Source organism: Chelonia mydas, chromosome 14 (assembly GCF_015237465.2).
Source record: "Chelonia mydas isolate rCheMyd1 chromosome 14, rCheMyd1.pri.v2, whole genome shotgun sequence".
NCBI lineage: Eukaryota > Metazoa > Chordata > Testudines > Cheloniidae > Chelonia > Chelonia mydas.
In genome coordinates, this window is record NC_051254.2 from 43,100,393 (window position 1) to 43,117,294 (window position 16,902).

Sequence of the window (16,902 nt, forward strand, 5' to 3'; positions counted from 1 at the left end):
GCCCGGTCGGAGGGTGCAGCTGTGGGCAGGCAGAGCCCCTGGGTGGGGTGAGGAGGAGGACGCTGGCCTGTAATTTTGGGGCCACCCCCCACCAATTCGAGGTCTAAGTGCGTGGCTGGTTTGTCTGCGGGTGAATCAAGCCCTAAGTGGGGGCGCTGTCCCCTGGCAGGCAGGACTGGCCCCATTGCCCCAGGGCAGAGGAGATGGAGGGGGCGTCTCACACACACTGACCCTGGCGCAGGGCCTGGTTCTGCTCTTCCTGCCAGGGATCCCCTTCCCGCGCTGCCTCCGCTCCCCGACTCCCTCTGCCCTGATTGGCTCGGGGCTGGCAGCTGCGGGCACGGCGCTGAGCAGAGACAGACAAAGAGAGAAGTTGGCAGAGAGATTCGCGACCTGGGAGGAACCGAGAGCACAAGTGTGCAACCCTGGGCCCCTCGTCCCGCGGCCCGGACACCTGCCTGAGCCCGAATTCCCTTGCTGGGATGCTGCTCCCTCTGCTGCTCCTCCCCTGGGCATGGGGGGCTCTGGCCGGTAAGCGGGGACCCCCCCCTGCCCTTTTTGCTACTGAGGGGGTGCGGGTGGTGTAATGCCAGGGTGGGGCAGCACCATGCTGGGCTAGTGACCCTTGCTGGGGGTGTAGGAGGAGGCGGGAGGCGGGTTAGGGGTCAGCAGGGAGCATTAAGAAGATGGAGATTCATTAATCCCTCTCCCCACCTGCTTTATCCTCCACTTGTTTCCTCTCCCCTCCCCACAGCCTCCCCTCCTGTCCCCCCAGGGTCTCTCACCCTCCGGCTGTTCCAAACCATCATCTTCCACAACGCCAGCTCCACGGACATCGTGGGGACAGCCCTGGTTGGCGACCTGGAGACCCACTCCCTAGACTGCAGCCCCTGCAAGATCCGCTTCCGGCAGCCCTGGGCCCGGCTGGGCCTCACCCCGAAGGTGTGGCAGGACCTGGAGACGTTGATCTATACCTATCTGTCCAACTTCATCCGTATGATGAACGATCTGGCTAAGGAAGAAGGAGAGGGCTGTGAGTATGGTGCAGTCTGAGGGGGTCCCTTCCCGCACTCACCAGGGAGCTGAGAACTGACACGCTCACAGCAGCAACTGTGTCCTGACAGGGTGGGTCGAGGGCAAGACAGTCAGGCCCTGGCCTTTAGGCTGAATGGAGCCAGCGTCCCCTAGAGGGGAAAGGCCCCGTGTCCCATTCTCCACCCCATTGAGCCAGTCCCCAGGATTGTAGCCTGTGCGCCCTAGAGGGGAAAGGCCCCATGTCCCAGCCCCGACCCTCGGCTCATGGTCTTTCGCGACCATGTGCCCTACCAAAGGCCTCTGTCGAAGGAGGGGGAAGTGGAAGGGAAGGGGAAGGCTGCTCAACGGGCCACCTGTCCTGCCTCAACCTTGAAAACGGACACATGGGCAGGAAATGCAGAGCTAAGCTAATGCCTCCCCCCTCACAGCCAGCGCTGCCCCGGGGCATGGGGCAGAGCCCAGCACGCCTCTTCCCAGCCGCTCAGCCCAGGGCCTGCGCCGGGTGTCCGATGCTGGAGCACTAAAAGCAGGTCCTCGGGCAAGACTTCCTCTCAGGAACCTCTTAACCACCTGCCCCAGATTTGCACCCCAAAGTCTCCCCTGCACCTTGGTGGGGCAGAGCTAATTTCACGGCAATCTGCCGGGGCATGTGCGTTTCACGACAGCGTGACAGCCGGCCCTGTGATCACAGCTCACAGCCGCAGGACCCTCTCGGTGACAGGGCTCCGAGGGGTCCTCCCGGGGCTCAGAGGTTACAGCCTCTCCCACTGAGCGAGCTCGGTGCGTCATGCCCTGAGTCGCTGCTGAGGAAAGAACACCTGGCAGAGGCGTGAACCGTCTGTGGGCAGAGGTGCGCCACCGCCCGGCGTACCGCTCCACACACACAACCAAGGCCCAGTGACTTGTGTAACCTCGGGAAGCCAAACGTGTCCTTGCCACCGGGGCGGCTCTGAGCTGAGGGGAGCCCGGGGATGTGAGTGTATTGAGGCTCAGGGCCACAGTTTTCTCTCGAGCATCACAAATAACCTTCTAAATAATTAAGCATTTATTTGGGACGGGGTCTGTATCTCAGGATCCCCCTGATGAAGTCACTCCAAATTAGCACCACAAACTCTGCCTCAGGCCCTGATGTCTCATAGCAATTTTCGAGCCAATCCGACAATGCATGTGGACGTTAGAACACTTTGAAAAAAACAGCTTGAAACAGAAACTGCAACGTACCCTGAACTGGAACCAGGGCCCCCCACAATCCGGCCCCCATCTTGTGGCCAAACATCCTCATTGCACCTGACATTATGTCTTTATTTCCCCCCCCCATCTCTCTATTTCTGCCCCCTCCCCCGTCCCGGTGACCTCTGGACGGCCTGTCCTTGTCCCCCCTGCCCTTCCTGTTCCAGACCCCTTTGTTAGCCAGTTCACGGAGGGCTGCGAGCTCCACCCCAACGGCACCTCGAGGCAATTCTGTGATGCTGGGATGGACGGCGAGGACTTCGTCAGCCTTGACATGGACACCGGCAAATGGGTCACTCGGCGGGGGGATAAGCTGACGCTCAAAGCCCTGGAGATTCTTAACTGCAACAGAGCGGTGACCATCACGCTTCCGTTTCTCCTGAAAACGACGTGTGTCAATGAGCTCAAGAGCTTTGTCCAGCATGGGAAAGAGTCTCTGGAGAGGCAAGGTGAGGCTGGACACCACTCCCTGCTCGCTGAGATGCAGCCACCTCTGGGGTGGGGCATGGGAGCTATTTACATGGGGATCCCTCGCCCAGCTGTGAGATGCAGCCCGCTCTGGGGTGGGGCAGGGGGCTGCTTATCCAGGGACCCCTTGCCTGGTGTACAAATGCAGCTGGGGTGGAGCACAGTAGCCGTTCATAGCCGCACTGAACAGCAGTTTAGGACAGGAAGTGAAGGGGGATTTTCTCACCACTGGTAACTGCAGGGTCTGGCCAGGACAGCGGGGCCAATGCCTGACCCCGGGGGATGGAGCTGGGCTTGGCGAGTGAGTCCCTGAGGCTCAGACTGAATCGTCCCTCTCCCCCGCCCCGTCTCTCTCCCCCTGTCTCAGAGCGGCCGGTCGCCGTGGTGTTTGCCCAAGCGCCTCCCCCAGCCGGGACCCCCGCGCCGTTACTGCTGGTTTGCCGGGTCACCGGTTTCTACCCCCGGCCCGTCCGCGTGGCCTGGCTGCAGGACGGGGAGGAGGTGGCGCCGGGCGGGCGGCTGAACTCCAGCGGGATCCTGCCCAACGCGGACCTCACCTACCAGCTGCGCAGCTCCCTGGCCGTGGGGCCGGGCGACGGGCACAGCTACGCCTGCCGGGTGGAGCACAGCAGCCTGGGGGGCCAGAGCCTGCTGATCCCCTGGGGTAGGGGCACGTCCCTGGGGTGGGGGTGCGGTCATGGTCCCTGGGGGCTTTTCCTGCATGTCCTGAGTGGGACGGGGGTGGGTCCAGGCAGCGGGATTCGGCTGGAGGGAGGTCGAGGGTGTCAGCGGGTGTGTGGTGATGGACCAGCGGAAGCAGGGTGGAGGAACTGAGTGGGACAGGACTGGGACCGGGGGAGCAGGGTGGGGGCTGAGGGGGATGGGACAGGAGTGGGATGGGGGGAGCAGGGTGGGGGCTGAGGGGGATAGGACAGGACTGGGATGGGGGGAGCAGGGTGTGGGTGAGGGAAGCATGAATGGGACAGCGTAGAGAGAGTTGTGTGCAGTGGGGCAGGGGGAGACAATGGGGCAGGGCTGGGGAGGGTCAGGGGGGTTGGGGAGAGGGGCAGGGGTCTGGAGGGGATGAGACATAGGGGAGCAGGACTGGAATGGGGGAAGTTGAGGGGGTGGGACAGCAGGGGGAGCGATGGGGGTGGGATGACGGGGGAGGTTGAAGGAAGAGATTTGGGGTAGGGCAAGGCTGAGGGCAGTGGGTCTGGGTGGGGTGAGCAGGGGCAGACTGCGCGGGAGGCTGAGGAAAGAGGGTCAGGGTGGGGGGGCTGAGGGCAGTGGGTCGGGGTGGGGCAAGCAACAGGGACTGCAGGGGATGTTGAGGGAACAGGGTCAGGGTGGGGGGGCTGCGGGCAGTGGGTCGGGGGATCAAGGGGGACTGTGGGGGAGACTGAGGGAACAGGGTGGGAGGGCTGAGGGCACTGGATTGGGGTTGCGGGGGAGCAGCGGGGACCGTGGGAGAGGCTGATGGAACAGGGTCGGGGGGCTGCGGGCAGTGGGTCGGGGGATCAAGGGGGACTGTGGGGGAGACTGAGGGAACACGGTGAGGGGGCTGAGGGCACTGGATTGGGGTTGCGGGGGAGCAGGGGGGACCGTGGGAGAGGCTGATGGAACAGGGTGGGGGGGCTGCAGGCAGTGGGTCGGGGGTGGGGGAGATCAAGGGGGACTGCGGGGGAGGCTGATGGAACCAGGTGGGGGGGGCCAAGGGCAGTGGGTTGGGGGTGGGGGGTACAGGGCAGACTACGGGGGAGGCTGATGGAACAGGATGGGGGGCTGAGGGCAGTGGGGTGGGGTTGGGGGTACAGGGAGCACTGCGGGGCAGGCGGAGGGACCAGGGCCCATACTCCTGTCCCGGTTCCCAGCACGGCCCCCCCCCTGTTTTACAGAGCACAACAGGGGCTGGGGCCCCGGCCTGGCCGTGGGCATCGCCCTGGGGGTTGTGGCCGTAGCCGCCGTGGCCGTGGTGCTGTGGAGGAGCAGACGCAGGTGAGTCCTCTCCCTCTCTGGGGTGGGGGTGGGGCCGTTACACCCCATAACCCTCCCCCTGCTCTCTCCTTCCAGGGGCTACCAGGGCGTTAGACCAGGGGAGTCCAGGGCCTGAGGGCGGCACCGGCCCATGCGTGGGCATTGGTCTCCTGGGGATATGGACCTTCAGGCTAGATCCATGCTCGGCTCCAGAGCTGAGGGCCCCAAGGGCAGGACTGGATCGGGGCCCAGGGAGATCAGGGCCCTGGGTGGGGGGTGGGATTCTTCTCCCTCTAGATCGTTGGGGGCACGTTGGACACTTAGGGGTGCCATGGGATCGCTGGGATCCAGGATCCGCAGGGAGCCGGCGCTGGCCTGTGCCATTCAATAAACCTTTCAGGGAGGGGCTGCCCAGCGGGTCCCACTGGGGCCTGTAGGAGCCAGGGCCTGGGTGCAGGGGTCAGACACAGCTACATACACAAAGGCGGTGGGCGCGGATGGGTTCATGGGAACCAGGAGTGGGTCCTGGCACAGCGTTCAGGCTGAGCTAGGGTGCCCGGGTAGCAAGTGGGTTGCCCGTGGGACATTGGCCCAGCTACCCACATGGAGCCCTGACAAGACTACAGCCCGCGGGGCGCCGGGGAGGCCGCTCCAAGGTCGCTGGCTGGGCTGGGCTGAGAGCTCCTGGGGGCAGGGCCCCTCCAGAGCTGGGTGTGAGGGACCCCGTGACGGGGTTTTACCTCTTGGGGATTGAAATGAAGTGGTTGAAGAATGGGCAGGAGCAGACGGCTGGGATGGTGTCCGCGGAGCTGCTCCACAATGGAGACTGGACTTTCCAGATCCTGCTGATGCTGGAGATGACCCCCCGGTGCAGGGACGTCTACACTTGCCAGGTGGAGCCCATGAGCCTGTGGGGCCCCCTCACCGTGCACTGGGGTAAGAGCCTCTGAGTGTGGGGCCACCCCTGAGCCCGCAGGGGCACCCCTAGCTCTATGGAGCCCCCTCAGGCGATGGGCCTGTGTCAGGTCATCATCCCCACCACGGGGGCAGAGAGCGGGGACGTGACAAAGGGAAGGAGAAGCTGGGCTGAGGCCAAACCATCTCTGCTCTTGTTTTCACAGAAGCACAGACTGACTCTGCCAGGGGCAAGAGGCTGGCTGGGGTCGTGGGCTCCGTGCTCGGGTTGGTCTTCATGGTCCTGGGATTGCTCGTGTACCTGAGGAATAAGAAAGGTGACTGGCTCAGGGATGGGGCAGGCAGCCCCAGGAAATGAGTCCCCAGTGGGGCCATAACCCAGAGGCACTGGAGGATTTGACTAGAATTTTGATTCACCACAATTTACTTTAGCTTCCCCTTCAGGCTCGAATCCGGTTTTCTGCTGACCGAGGAACTTCCTGCCCATCCTCAGCCCACATCCAGGAAGTGCAGAGCTAATTCCAGCCTCTGGCTTCCCATCATCTGAGTCAGACCTTTCAGATTCTGAGCAACAGTTGTGGCCTCCTGGCCTCCCCTCCACTTCTCCTCTCCTGGAACATCAGGTTGTTACAGACACAGTTGCAGTGTTCGCAAATCAGTCAGTTCCTCTCTACTTACGAAGCAAATACACTCTCCTTTGAAAAATACGGAGACCAAACTCACCTGAGAAACACACAAGAAACTGACGAACTCTTGACCCTGAATTTTGAGATTTACTTATGCTACCCCCTGAGCTGCTTTCCTTTTTGCCTAAACGTGGGAAACAACATGCAATAACTTTCAGGTCGAACACCTGAGTGGATGTTGCTGATACCAGAGGAATTCCCCAGACTCCATGGTGTATCCCTGACTTCCATCTGAATTAAGCAAGAGTCAGGCTCACGTTCGAAGCTGCAGATCCCATAGCACTAAAAAGTAGAACTGGCGGGAAAACCGAAGTAGGGGAAGACTCAGCCGATCCGAACGTTGAGGTAAACAACGGCTGTGGGCTAAAAATAGAACGGACCGTTTGCAATGTGGGCAGTTGTCATGCGCAAGACAGCCCTGACAGGGCGGTATAAAAGTCGGTGAGTCAGCAGACAGCCAAGGGGTAGGTGGAAAGCGAGTGGACAGTGAGGAGAAGGAGAGAAAAGCAGAGAGAAGCTTGCTGAGCCGTCCATCTGTCCGACAGCTGAATGGAGAGCCGACGGAGCAGCAGGACACTGTCCCGTCCTGTCCAGCAGCAGAGAGAGAAGACCCAGAAACCCAAGGAGAACACAGCAGTGGAGAGAGAGAGCACAGGAGAAACGATCAGCCAGGGTGTCAATTGGCCGTAGCTCCATCAAAGTCGATGGGGCCAGATCCCTGCTGGGATCCGTCGGCCGTAGCGCTTTTGTCTTCAGTGGAACGGATTTCCAGACGCTCAGTACCTGGCCCCACTGAGCTCAGTGGAGGCGCGGCCGCTTGACATCAGCTGGGATCTGGCCCAGAGGTTTTCCCTTCATAGAATCATAGAATATCAGGGTTGGAAGGGACCTCAGGAGGTCATCTAGTCCAACCCCCTGCTCAAAGCAGGACCAATCCCTAATCAAATCATCCCAGCCAAGGCTTTGTCAAGCCTGACCTTAAAAACTTCCAAGGAAGGAGATTCTACCACCTCCCTAGGTAACGCATTCCAGTGTTTCACCACCCTCCTAGTGAAAAAGTTTTTCCTAATATCCAACCTAAACCTCCCCCACTGCAACGTGAGACCATAACTCCTTGTCCTGTCCTCTTCTACCACAGAGAATAGTCTAGAACCATCCTCTCTGGAACCACCTCTCAGGTAGTTGAAAGCAGCGATCAAATCCCCCCTCATTCTTCTCTTCCGCAGACTAAACAATCCCAGTTCCCTCAGCCTCTCCTCATAAGTCATAAGTTCGCTTATTTAAAAACAGTTCTATCAAGTCAAACGTTTCTAGAACAGAAGAGCTTTTAAATGAAGCATTTTTAATGAAAACTCTCTCCTGGAAAATGTTCTTCCATGCAGAAATTGCTTTCTACAGAAAAATATCTTTGTGAACTGTTCTCCTTGACAAAAACGATATCACTTTAAAAAGGAAAATACTTTGGGGGAAAATGTTTCTCTTTAGCCAAGATATTTTTAAAAAAAAATAATTATGGAAAAGGATGTGTTTTCTCATGGACAAAAAGTGTGTGTGTGTGTGTGTATGTATATATGTGTGTGTGTTTATATCTATATATAATTGCTGACACAATATGCTCCACCCCAGTGCTAGCTGCATTTATGGGAAATAATGATTTTTTTTGAGAAAAATAATGTTCTATATATAATAATATCTGTCAAGCTTCACCCCAGTAGTTGCATTTATGGAACATATTTGCTTCTCCTTACGTAAATATCAACGTTATTGAAACAAACACGTTTGCACTTGGAAATATATCTGTCTTGTGAATGGACGACACACCTGGCTGCGAGGAAAGTTCTAGCAGAACGAAAGGGGTGAGTTTCTTCAGGCTTCTGACTTTTCCCCAGTGCAGCTGTTTGTTTGAAAACACCCTAGGTCCAGACTCGGTATAGGAGGAGAGATTGAAACAGAGAAGAGGAGGTGATAGAAGGCTCGAAAATAAGGCTGTTCACCCCGTCTCAGACTACATGAGGAAGGGGTGTTGGGTGGAATTTCAAGCACTCCCAGGTCAGATGATCAGAAAACAGATTTTCTATCTATATTTTAACTCTTGTTTTTCTCCTGAATTGGGACAAAGAGGTGAGATATTGGAAATTTGGGTGGAAAGTAAAATTCTAGCACAATAGGCCCCCCCCGAGCCAGCCCACTCCCATCACTGCCTGGATCACATTCGGGGCAGCTCCCCCCTCTCAGAGCGATCAGCTCAGGCTCGCTGCAGACTCAGGCATGGGTCCCACTCGCCCCTGGTTAGAGAGATTTCTTTGCACCTGTGAGGGCTAGAAGCATTTTTGGCACTGCAAGCTGAGAGCCTAGAGATCGACTCCAGCTGACGGGACGGAAACCGTGGTCAGTTATTTGTGTGTCTCACATGCCCCCGACTCCGACATTTCTGTAGCTAATTGTAACTTACCCCTGGTCCCCCCTCCCCCCAGCCCCACCTGCTGCCACCTTTGCAAAAGCTGCAGTCGTGCAAGATGCTGAATTTCCTGTTTCTTACCACGATGCGCAGGGGTGAAAGTGAAGACAAAGTCCCGAGCAACTCGGCACGTTTCAGCCCACCACAGAAACTGCAGAAAGTACCGTAGTAGCAAAGGGACCCCACCCCATGGTGCTGAGTGCTGCCCAGACCCCCTCCCCTCTGAGAAACATCGGGGTCCCTGTCGCGCCAGGCTCTGCACAGACCTGAACTGAAGGATGACAAAGGGTCTGGACTCCTGGGTTCTCTCCCAGCTCTGGGAGAGGAGTGGGGACTAGTAGGTTAGAGTCAGGAGAGCCTGGGAATCCTTTTCTGCTCACCACACTTAACCAGAACCTACGATAGAACCCAGGAGTCCTGACAGATAGATCCCATAGCTTTCCCCATCTGTAGAAAATCACAAGCACCCCTTGTCAAATTTAACACCCAAAGCAGGTCATGAAACAACCGGGGTCAGTGGACAAAACAACACCCCACGAAAACAAGGAACTACAGCCCCTCAACACAACCACCCCATCTGCCCTTCCACTCTCAGACCCCTTCCCATGAGCCCACCTACCACCCGACACCTCCACTCTGAGTCGCTAGGCACCATCCCTTCTCCACCCACCCCTGTCCACAACCACGCTGTCATCTGAGGCCTTGGGTTGCCAATCTTCCACCATTGTCCTGGAGACTCCAACAATTCAGGGTTAATCATTAATTAAGATTTACATCGTGGGATGGAACCTCCAGGAATACTCCAGCCAAAACTGGCCACCCGAGCTGGGGCTGATTGGAGCGGCGGTGGGTGGGAGCGATGGCACATTGGCATGTCTCAGTCAGCGGAGATAAGTTCATCCAAGAAAATAGGACTTCCTGGAGGTAAAGGGAAACGAGGGGCAACCCCGAAATGCAGCTGTTGACGGAGAAGATTTTACCCACCTCCAGCCACACGTACAATTTGGCAGGGTCGTTTTGGACAGATAATGGCTCCACATTACCCCAAATCCCCATCACAACTACCCACAACCTGACAGCTCCTCTGAATATCGCTAGCCAGTGGTGTGGTGTAGCTATCGGCCAACCATTCAAGGTCGTGCCACTAAGGACAATGTCTGGTTAGAAATGTCTTGTGACAGAGCCGATGAACAGGACGTGGAAAATTGGGCCAGATCGCCAACCCAGGGTGGGAATTCAAACCCACTGGCCCCCCTGGTCTGAGAGCAGAGCAGGGATTTGTGGTCCAGTGTAGGATGCAGCCCTGGCAGGGGAGCTGTTCCTGGGGACCACCAGCAAGCCAGGATGCTCCCGGAGATGCCAGCTGCTGCTTGCTGCCCCCTCCACCAGGGCAGCCGGGCGGGGCATCAGACCAGATGCCCCAGCTCTAAACACCCCAACTGCCCCAGTCCAAGTAAGGGGAATCCTCCTCAGTCATATGCAGTACAGGGGCTAGGAGACACAGATGAATGCGGCTGATTCTAGGGGGCAGTGGGATGTGTGCACGCACACACATACGCACACACACACACCAGCCAGTCCCTCACACAGTGAATAGCACATGCTCAAACACACACACACATCCGGCCCTTGTCCCTGGCTTCTCGCTGCAGCCATCTCAGAGGCACTGACCACAAAACTTTCCACCACCCCTGGGGCTGATGCTTCCGGAGGATGCTGAGGCTGAGCTGAGCTGGCCCCACGGAGCCGCCCAGAGAGCGGGGACCATGGAGCCACCACCAGCCCTGAGCCCTGTCTTCTGCATTCTCCTCCTCATCCCCACCTGGGAAGCAGGTACGAATTTAACGTGTTCATCCAGCCCCCTACCCCATCCCTAGATCCCTCTCTGTCTGTCCTTCTGTCCATCTGCCCCATGCCTGGATCCATCTCTGTCTGTCCTTCTGTCCATCTGCCGCATACCGAGATCCATCTCTGTCTGTCCTTCTGTCCATCTACCCCATGCCTAGATCCATCTCTGTCTGTCCTTCTGTCCATCTACCCCATGTCTAGATCCATCTCTGTCTGTCCTTCTGTCCATCTGCCCCATGCCTAAATCCATTTCTGTCTGCCTTTCTTTCCACCTACCCCACTCCTAGATTCATCTCTGTCTGTCCACCTTGTAGCCCAGAAGACTAATCTGCTGGCTTGCTTTATTATGTTCTGCCTTTATTTATTGGTTTGCTTTGGTATATTTGCCTTGTACGTTTGCACTGGATTACTTTATTGTGTTTCAGGGTGGTAGCCGTGTTAGTCTGTATCAGCAAAAATAATGACGAGTCCTTGTGGCACTTTAGAGACTAACAAATTTATTTGGGCATAAGCTTTCGTGGGCTAAAACCCACTTCATCAGATGCATGGAGTGGAAAATACAGTAGGGAGGTATAAATACACAGCATATGGAAAGATGGGAGTTGCCTTACCAAGTGCGGGGTCAGTGCTAACGAGCCAATTCAATTTAAGTTGGAAGTAGGCAATTCTCAACGGTTGACAAGAAGGAGTGGAAATCACTTTTGTAGGGTTAATGAGGCCAGTGTAAACAAGGTGGCCCATTTGAAACAGTGGACAAGAAGGTGTGAGTGTTTAGTTTAGAGACTAACGAATTTATTTGGGCATAAGCTTTCATCACTATAGAAAACAAAATCAATTTGTTAGTCTGTAAGGTGCCACAAGTACTCCTTGTTGTTTTTACAAAAACTAATTTCCCCTTGCTAAATACATTTGCATTGGATTACTTAATTATGTTTGGCTGTAACAGGACCTACAGGCCTGTATCCTGTATGTTTAACTTCAGCAAGTGAGCATCAGTATGGTTAAGTGGGCTCGTGACCTTAGGCTCATTTATACAGCCTAACCGATACCCTTTTAGATTTTGGGGAACTAAACATGTTTATCTAAGAAACTCGGGACTTCATGGTGACCACATGGGACACCGCAGGAATGTGGAAGTAATGACCAGAAACCAGTCTGGGCAAGAAATAACACGTTTGAGCATGAGCCAGTTGGCATTAATATGTGTGAATACACTAACCTACAGAATAAGTGCACCCCAATATTATGTGGGTGAGGAAGTTAGATTTGGGCACAGAAGGTTGGGTACTAGCTTGAATATTTAAGATATTGCAGATGTCCTATAGGAGGGCAACCCACCGTGTGCAGGCAGCTTCGTCTTCTTCAGCTTTTGAGTTTCTCCACTGTCTGCTGTCAACTTCGCTCCTCGGCATCTGACCCTTCAGCTCTATTGTTCACCGTCAGTCTCAAGCACCGTTGGACCCATTTGGCAGGCCAGGGATAAGGCTGGTCCGTTGCCTCCTACCACCAGGTGCCCATGTGAGGGTGCTAGTCTAGGAAGCTTTGGTAAAGACTGAGGTGACAGGTACCCCCAGAGCTGTGTTATTCCCTTGTGGAGCTTTGGTAGCTTTTTCACTTATTTTAATAAGTCTCTAAGGCTGCATTTTCTCCTCAGCCTGCCTGTCCTTGTCATCCACCTCGAAGGTCCTTACAAGATATTGAACTCACGGCATTTAATTCTGGGTGGTCTGATTCTGGGACAAGAACTTCCTCATCTTCTGGTCAGATCAAATGGCAAGTCGACAATAATATACCATCCTCTAAAATCAAGCAACAATCAACCCCGTCCCTAGATCTACCCTGATCAGTCCTTCTGTCTATCTACCCCATTCCTAGATCCATCTCTATCTGTCCATCCATCCATCCTCCACCCGTAGATTCATCTCTATCTGTCCATCCACCCATTCATCCCTCCCCCTAGATCCTTCTTATTTATCTTTCTATGTACCCATCCACCCCACCCCTAAATTAATATCTGTCCATCCATACCCCATCCCTAGGGCATCTGTATCTAGCTAGCTAGCTATTGTCCAGCCAAGATCCTGTCTATCTATAGCTAGAGAGCTAGGGGTGGATAGATAGCTATGGATCTAGGGGTGGAGGATAGGTGCATGTATGGATCGATAGATACGGATATGTCATTTCAGGTCAACCCAGACGTATTCTGTTTCCATAAAACTGAAGCATTTCATTTCAATTTTGACTCTTTTTTAATAATATAACACCAAATAAGTTTGGAAACTGAAAAATCAAACCATTCCCTTTCAACCCTATCAAAACACTTTTTCTTGCCAGCCACCCCGTTGCTAAACAAGTTGTCATCATTTAAATGAAATGGCATTTCCAAGGGAAATAAAGTAGTGTGACTTGCAATCCTCCTGGAAGAACATAAGATGGCCAGACTGGTCCATCTAGCCCAGTCCATCTAGCCCAGTATCCCGTCTCTGACAGTGGCCAGTGCCAGATGCTTCAGAGAGAATGTACAGAACAGGGCAATCATCAAGTGATCCATCCCTGTCGTCCAGTCCCTTCTTCTGGCAGTCAGAAGTTTAGAAACACCCAGAGCATGGGGTTGCACCCCTGACCATCTTGGCCATTGATGGACCTATCCTCCAGGAACTTATCTAATTCCTTTTTGAGCTCAGGTATAGTTTTGGCCTTCACAACATCCCCTGGCAGTGAGTTCCCCAGGTTGACTGTGTGTTGTGTGAAGAAGTACTTCTTTTTGCTTGTTTTAAACCTGCTGCCTGTTAATTTCATCGGGTGACCCCTGGTTCTTGTGTTATGAGAAGTGGTAATTTACACGTCCCTAGTCACTTTCTCCACACCAATCCTGATTTTATATCTATCATATCCCCCCCCTTACTCGTCTCTTTTCGAAGCTGAACAGTCCCTGTGTTTTCAATCTCTCCTCACACGGAAACCATTCCATCCCCCTCATCATTTTTGTTGCCTTTTTCTGCACCCTTTCCAATTCTAATGTATCTTTTCTTGAGATGGGGAGACCAGAACTGCACGCACAATTCAAGGTGTGGGCGTCCCCTGGATTTATTTAGTGCCATTATGACATTTTCCATCTTGTTATCTGTTCCTTTCCTAATGGTTCCTACCGTCCTGTTCGCTTTTTTGAATGCCGCTGCTCAGTGAGCGGATGTTTTCAAAGAACTATCCATGATCTCTTTGAGATGCAACAGCTAAATTAGACCCCAACATTTTATATGTGTAGTTGGGATTATGTTTCCCAGTGGGCATGACTTTGCATTTATCACCTTTGAGTTTCATCTGCCATTTCATCACCCAGTCTAGTGAGATGCCTTTGCAACTCTGCGCAGTCTGCTTTGGACTTAGCTGTCCTGAGTGGTTTTACTTTTAACGTCTCTGTGAGCACCTGCCGTGCCCAGAGCAGTGTTGATGTTGGGTCTCTGTTGGGGTGGAAGTGAAAGCCCCGTGCAGTGTGTTATCGAGAGTGTTGTGAGCAATAGCAAGGTGGACAGGAATGCACAATTCTTTCCCCTTAGCTTCTTCTCTCCGTGCTGCTAAGGTTTCAGGCGGCTGGGGTCTGTCTTGATACCACTCGTTGTCGTTTTCCTTTGATGCTGTAATGTTTATTGCCCTGATTCACGAAGGTCTCACAGTGCTTCAGAGCCCCGCTGTCCTCCGAGCGTCCCCCGGCGAGACCGTGAACCTCAGCTGCTCCTTCGAGAACATTCCGGGCAGCATGGCCAAAGCGACGTGGAACAGAGCGCCCGGAGTCGTGCTGGATTCTGACCATCCCTTCTATAAAGGACGGCTCAATGTCTCCCACCTGGATCTGCTCCAGAAAGGGGAGGCCACACTGACCCTGTCGGAGTTGGAGGAGCGGGACTCTGGTCTCTATCAGTGTCAGATCAGCATCCACCAGGGAGAGAGCGGGACAGGAGCGGGCACCGAGCTGCAGGTGACGGGGAGAAACCAGAGTGACACAGGTGAGGTGGGGAATGGGGGCACAGGGCCTTCCCCCTCTCCGGCCCAAGGACAGGGGACTGGCTGGCTGAAGCGGCTGAGAATCCCCTAAAGCTCCTCTCCATCGCCCAGGTAAAGAACCTGCCCCCGTAGGGTGCTGCGCCCGGGAGCTCCTGTACCAGGTCACCATCGCCTTGGGGCTCCTTCTCATCCTTGGCTTGGTGGCCACCCTCCTCCTCAAGAGACGCCGAGGTACCAAACCAGAGCCTTCCCTCGCTAACCTCCTGTCCCCATGGGCCAGGGCCTCTGCTAGTGAACGCACCCTAGCAGCCATCTGTCCGCTGGGTCCATGCTGGGCTGTCTGTCAATGTTTCCTCTAATTTTTGACAGGCCATGTGCGCAAAAAATTTCTTCTGTTCAAATTTTTGTGCTTCTGTGCAAGTTTTTGTGTGGTGGTGTTTTGCCGTGTACGCGGGATTTAGGATCTCTGTGCGTGCAAACACGCGCACAGCTTAGAGGGAACAGTGCTGTCTGTCCATCTATCCATCTCCCCCCCCATCCTTCCTTCTCCCTCCTTCTTCCCCAGTCCCTAGATCTCTGCGGCTTCCCTCTTCACCCCAGACTCTCTCTCACACTCCTCTGTTTTAACGTTCCTTTCTTCTCCCTTCTTCCGCAGCGCCGCCCCCCTCGAAGCCCCACCAGCAGCAGACAAAGGTGAGACAATGCAGGCTGGGCCCTGTTCCATACAGTGCTTGGGTCTGGTCTCCGGGTGCCAATAAGGACTGGTACAATACAGTGAGGGGAGAGAACCCAGGAGTCCTTGCTCCCATCCCCCCTGCTCTAACCCCCTAATCTCCAGTCCCCTCCCAGAGCCAGGGATAGAGCCCAGAAGCCCGGGCTCCCAGCCCCTCCAATCTGGGGTAACACTGTGGGATTTGCTCCATGGGAGCTGCCTAAATTGGCCAGAATTAAGAGACCAGATCTGGGGTGACGCCGTCCTCACAGTGTGTCTGTCCAACACAGGGCCATGGCAGCCGGGGGGCTGAGGACAGCAAGAGCCTGCATTACGCAGAGATTAAAATCCAGACTCCAGGACGCAGGGAACACACCTCCAACCACGCCCAGCGGCGCTGAGTCCCTCCGCACCCATCACCACCTGAGTCCCTCACACTCAGAGCCACGCCGCCACGAGGGAATTCCCCACAGGAGGAGACCCTCCCAGGGTTTGAGGGAGAGCAGAAGAAAATTATGGGCGTGAAGGTCCCTGTGAACCACAACAAAACCCAACTAGCCCTCTCTACGGCAGGGAATAATCGACTAGGGCATGGATCTACCCTCAGGAAATGCCTTCTCCGTGGCCTCCTGAGATATAACTATATCACGTCCCTGTGTGTTATTTCCCTGTCCTCTCGGAGTGATTGCAACGCCTCCCTGTGGAGCGTGACCAGCTGGGGGTAATTAACGCAGCGTCTGGTCCCTCTTCCTAACTGAGCACGAAGAGAAACGCTCGCCCAGCTCAGCATCGTGTGGGCAGTGGAACTGGTCTGAGTGACCAGTCTGACATCATTTCTTTGTGTGAAAAATTGTCTGTTTTCAGAGTTTTTTGAAAAAATGTGTTTGGGTAAAAACTTTTGCTTTTTCTCCCTCACTCCCCTCTTCTCTTCAGTCCCCTTGTCATGATCCAAAATCTTACAAACATTTCTGAAATTTTGCTTTTCAGAAAATCAACTTTTTTCCCTATGAAAAAAAATGATATTTTCCTGAAAGTTTGATATTTTGTTCTGGAACATGATATCTCCCCCCCCCCATGAAAATGTGTCATTTAATCCCTGAAAATGGGGACACTTCCCTCCACCCCCACCCCCCAAAAAACCCAATTTTTTTTTCATGAAAATCTTTTCTCCCCTGAAAACTGGAATTTTGTCCCCTCTGCAAAGATTATTTGTTGTAAATGATGAGTGGGGGAAGAAGGGAAAAGAGAGAAATAAGGAGGAACTAAATAAAAATCACTGAGGAAAATCAACCAACAATGTAGAGAAGTAATTGAAACATCGGGAGAAATTGGTCTCTGATTTTTTCCTTTTGGGTATTTATCATTTTTGTGGGATTTTTGTCCCTCCCCCACTTTTCTCCCCTTCCCCCCATCACCTCCCCATCCTCCCTGCCCTGGGGAAGGGGACTCACTCCCTTTCTCATACCCCCAATACATCCCGGAACCTTCCAACGCGGCTCCTGTTTCCTACCCGGACCCCCTGAAGGAACTATGGGCAAGTCGTTCGTTTATGTTAGCGGGGTTGATACCAC

General features: G+C 54.5%; 2 protein-coding genes across 4 annotated transcripts; both read left to right on the forward strand.

The window, feature by feature from the left end:
* Positions 1 to 58: 58 nt before the first annotated feature.
* LOC102935654 (T-cell surface glycoprotein CD1b-3) lies at positions 59 to 7,730 on the forward strand. 2 transcript variants are annotated; one of them, XR_006285677.1, is made up of 7 exons: positions 59 to 531; positions 755 to 1,033; positions 2,433 to 2,714; positions 3,101 to 3,397; positions 4,632 to 4,731; positions 5,832 to 5,942; positions 6,070 to 7,730. XR_006285677.1 is itself a non-coding variant. In XM_037914151.2 (6 exons), the coding sequence occupies exons 1-6, from the start codon at positions 483 to 485 to the stop codon at positions 5,842 to 5,844; spliced, it is 1,020 nt and encodes a 339-aa protein (XP_037770079.1). In that variant the 5' UTR covers positions 59 to 482; the 3' UTR covers positions 5,845 to 7,730. The 2 variants fall into 2 exon arrangements, 1 of the variants encoding a protein (XP_037770079.1); XM_037914151.2 differs by having other exon boundaries at positions 5,832 to 7,730.
* A 1,290-nt stretch (positions 7,731 to 9,020) lies between these two features.
* On the forward strand, positions 9,021 to 16,621 carry LOC114019319 (natural cytotoxicity triggering receptor 3-like). 2 transcript variants are annotated; one of them, XM_037914187.2, is made up of 5 exons: positions 9,021 to 10,602; positions 14,283 to 14,621; positions 14,731 to 14,850; positions 15,275 to 15,312; positions 15,622 to 16,621. In XM_037914187.2, the coding sequence occupies exons 1-5, from the start codon at positions 10,470 to 10,472 to the stop codon at positions 15,730 to 15,732; spliced, it is 741 nt and encodes a 246-aa protein (XP_037770115.2). In that variant the 5' UTR covers positions 9,021 to 10,469; the 3' UTR covers positions 15,733 to 16,621. The 2 variants fall into 2 exon arrangements, with proteins under 2 accessions (XP_037770115.2, XP_043383859.1); XM_043527924.1 differs by lacking the exon at positions 14,731 to 14,850.
* Positions 16,622 to 16,902: the final 281 nt, after the last annotated feature.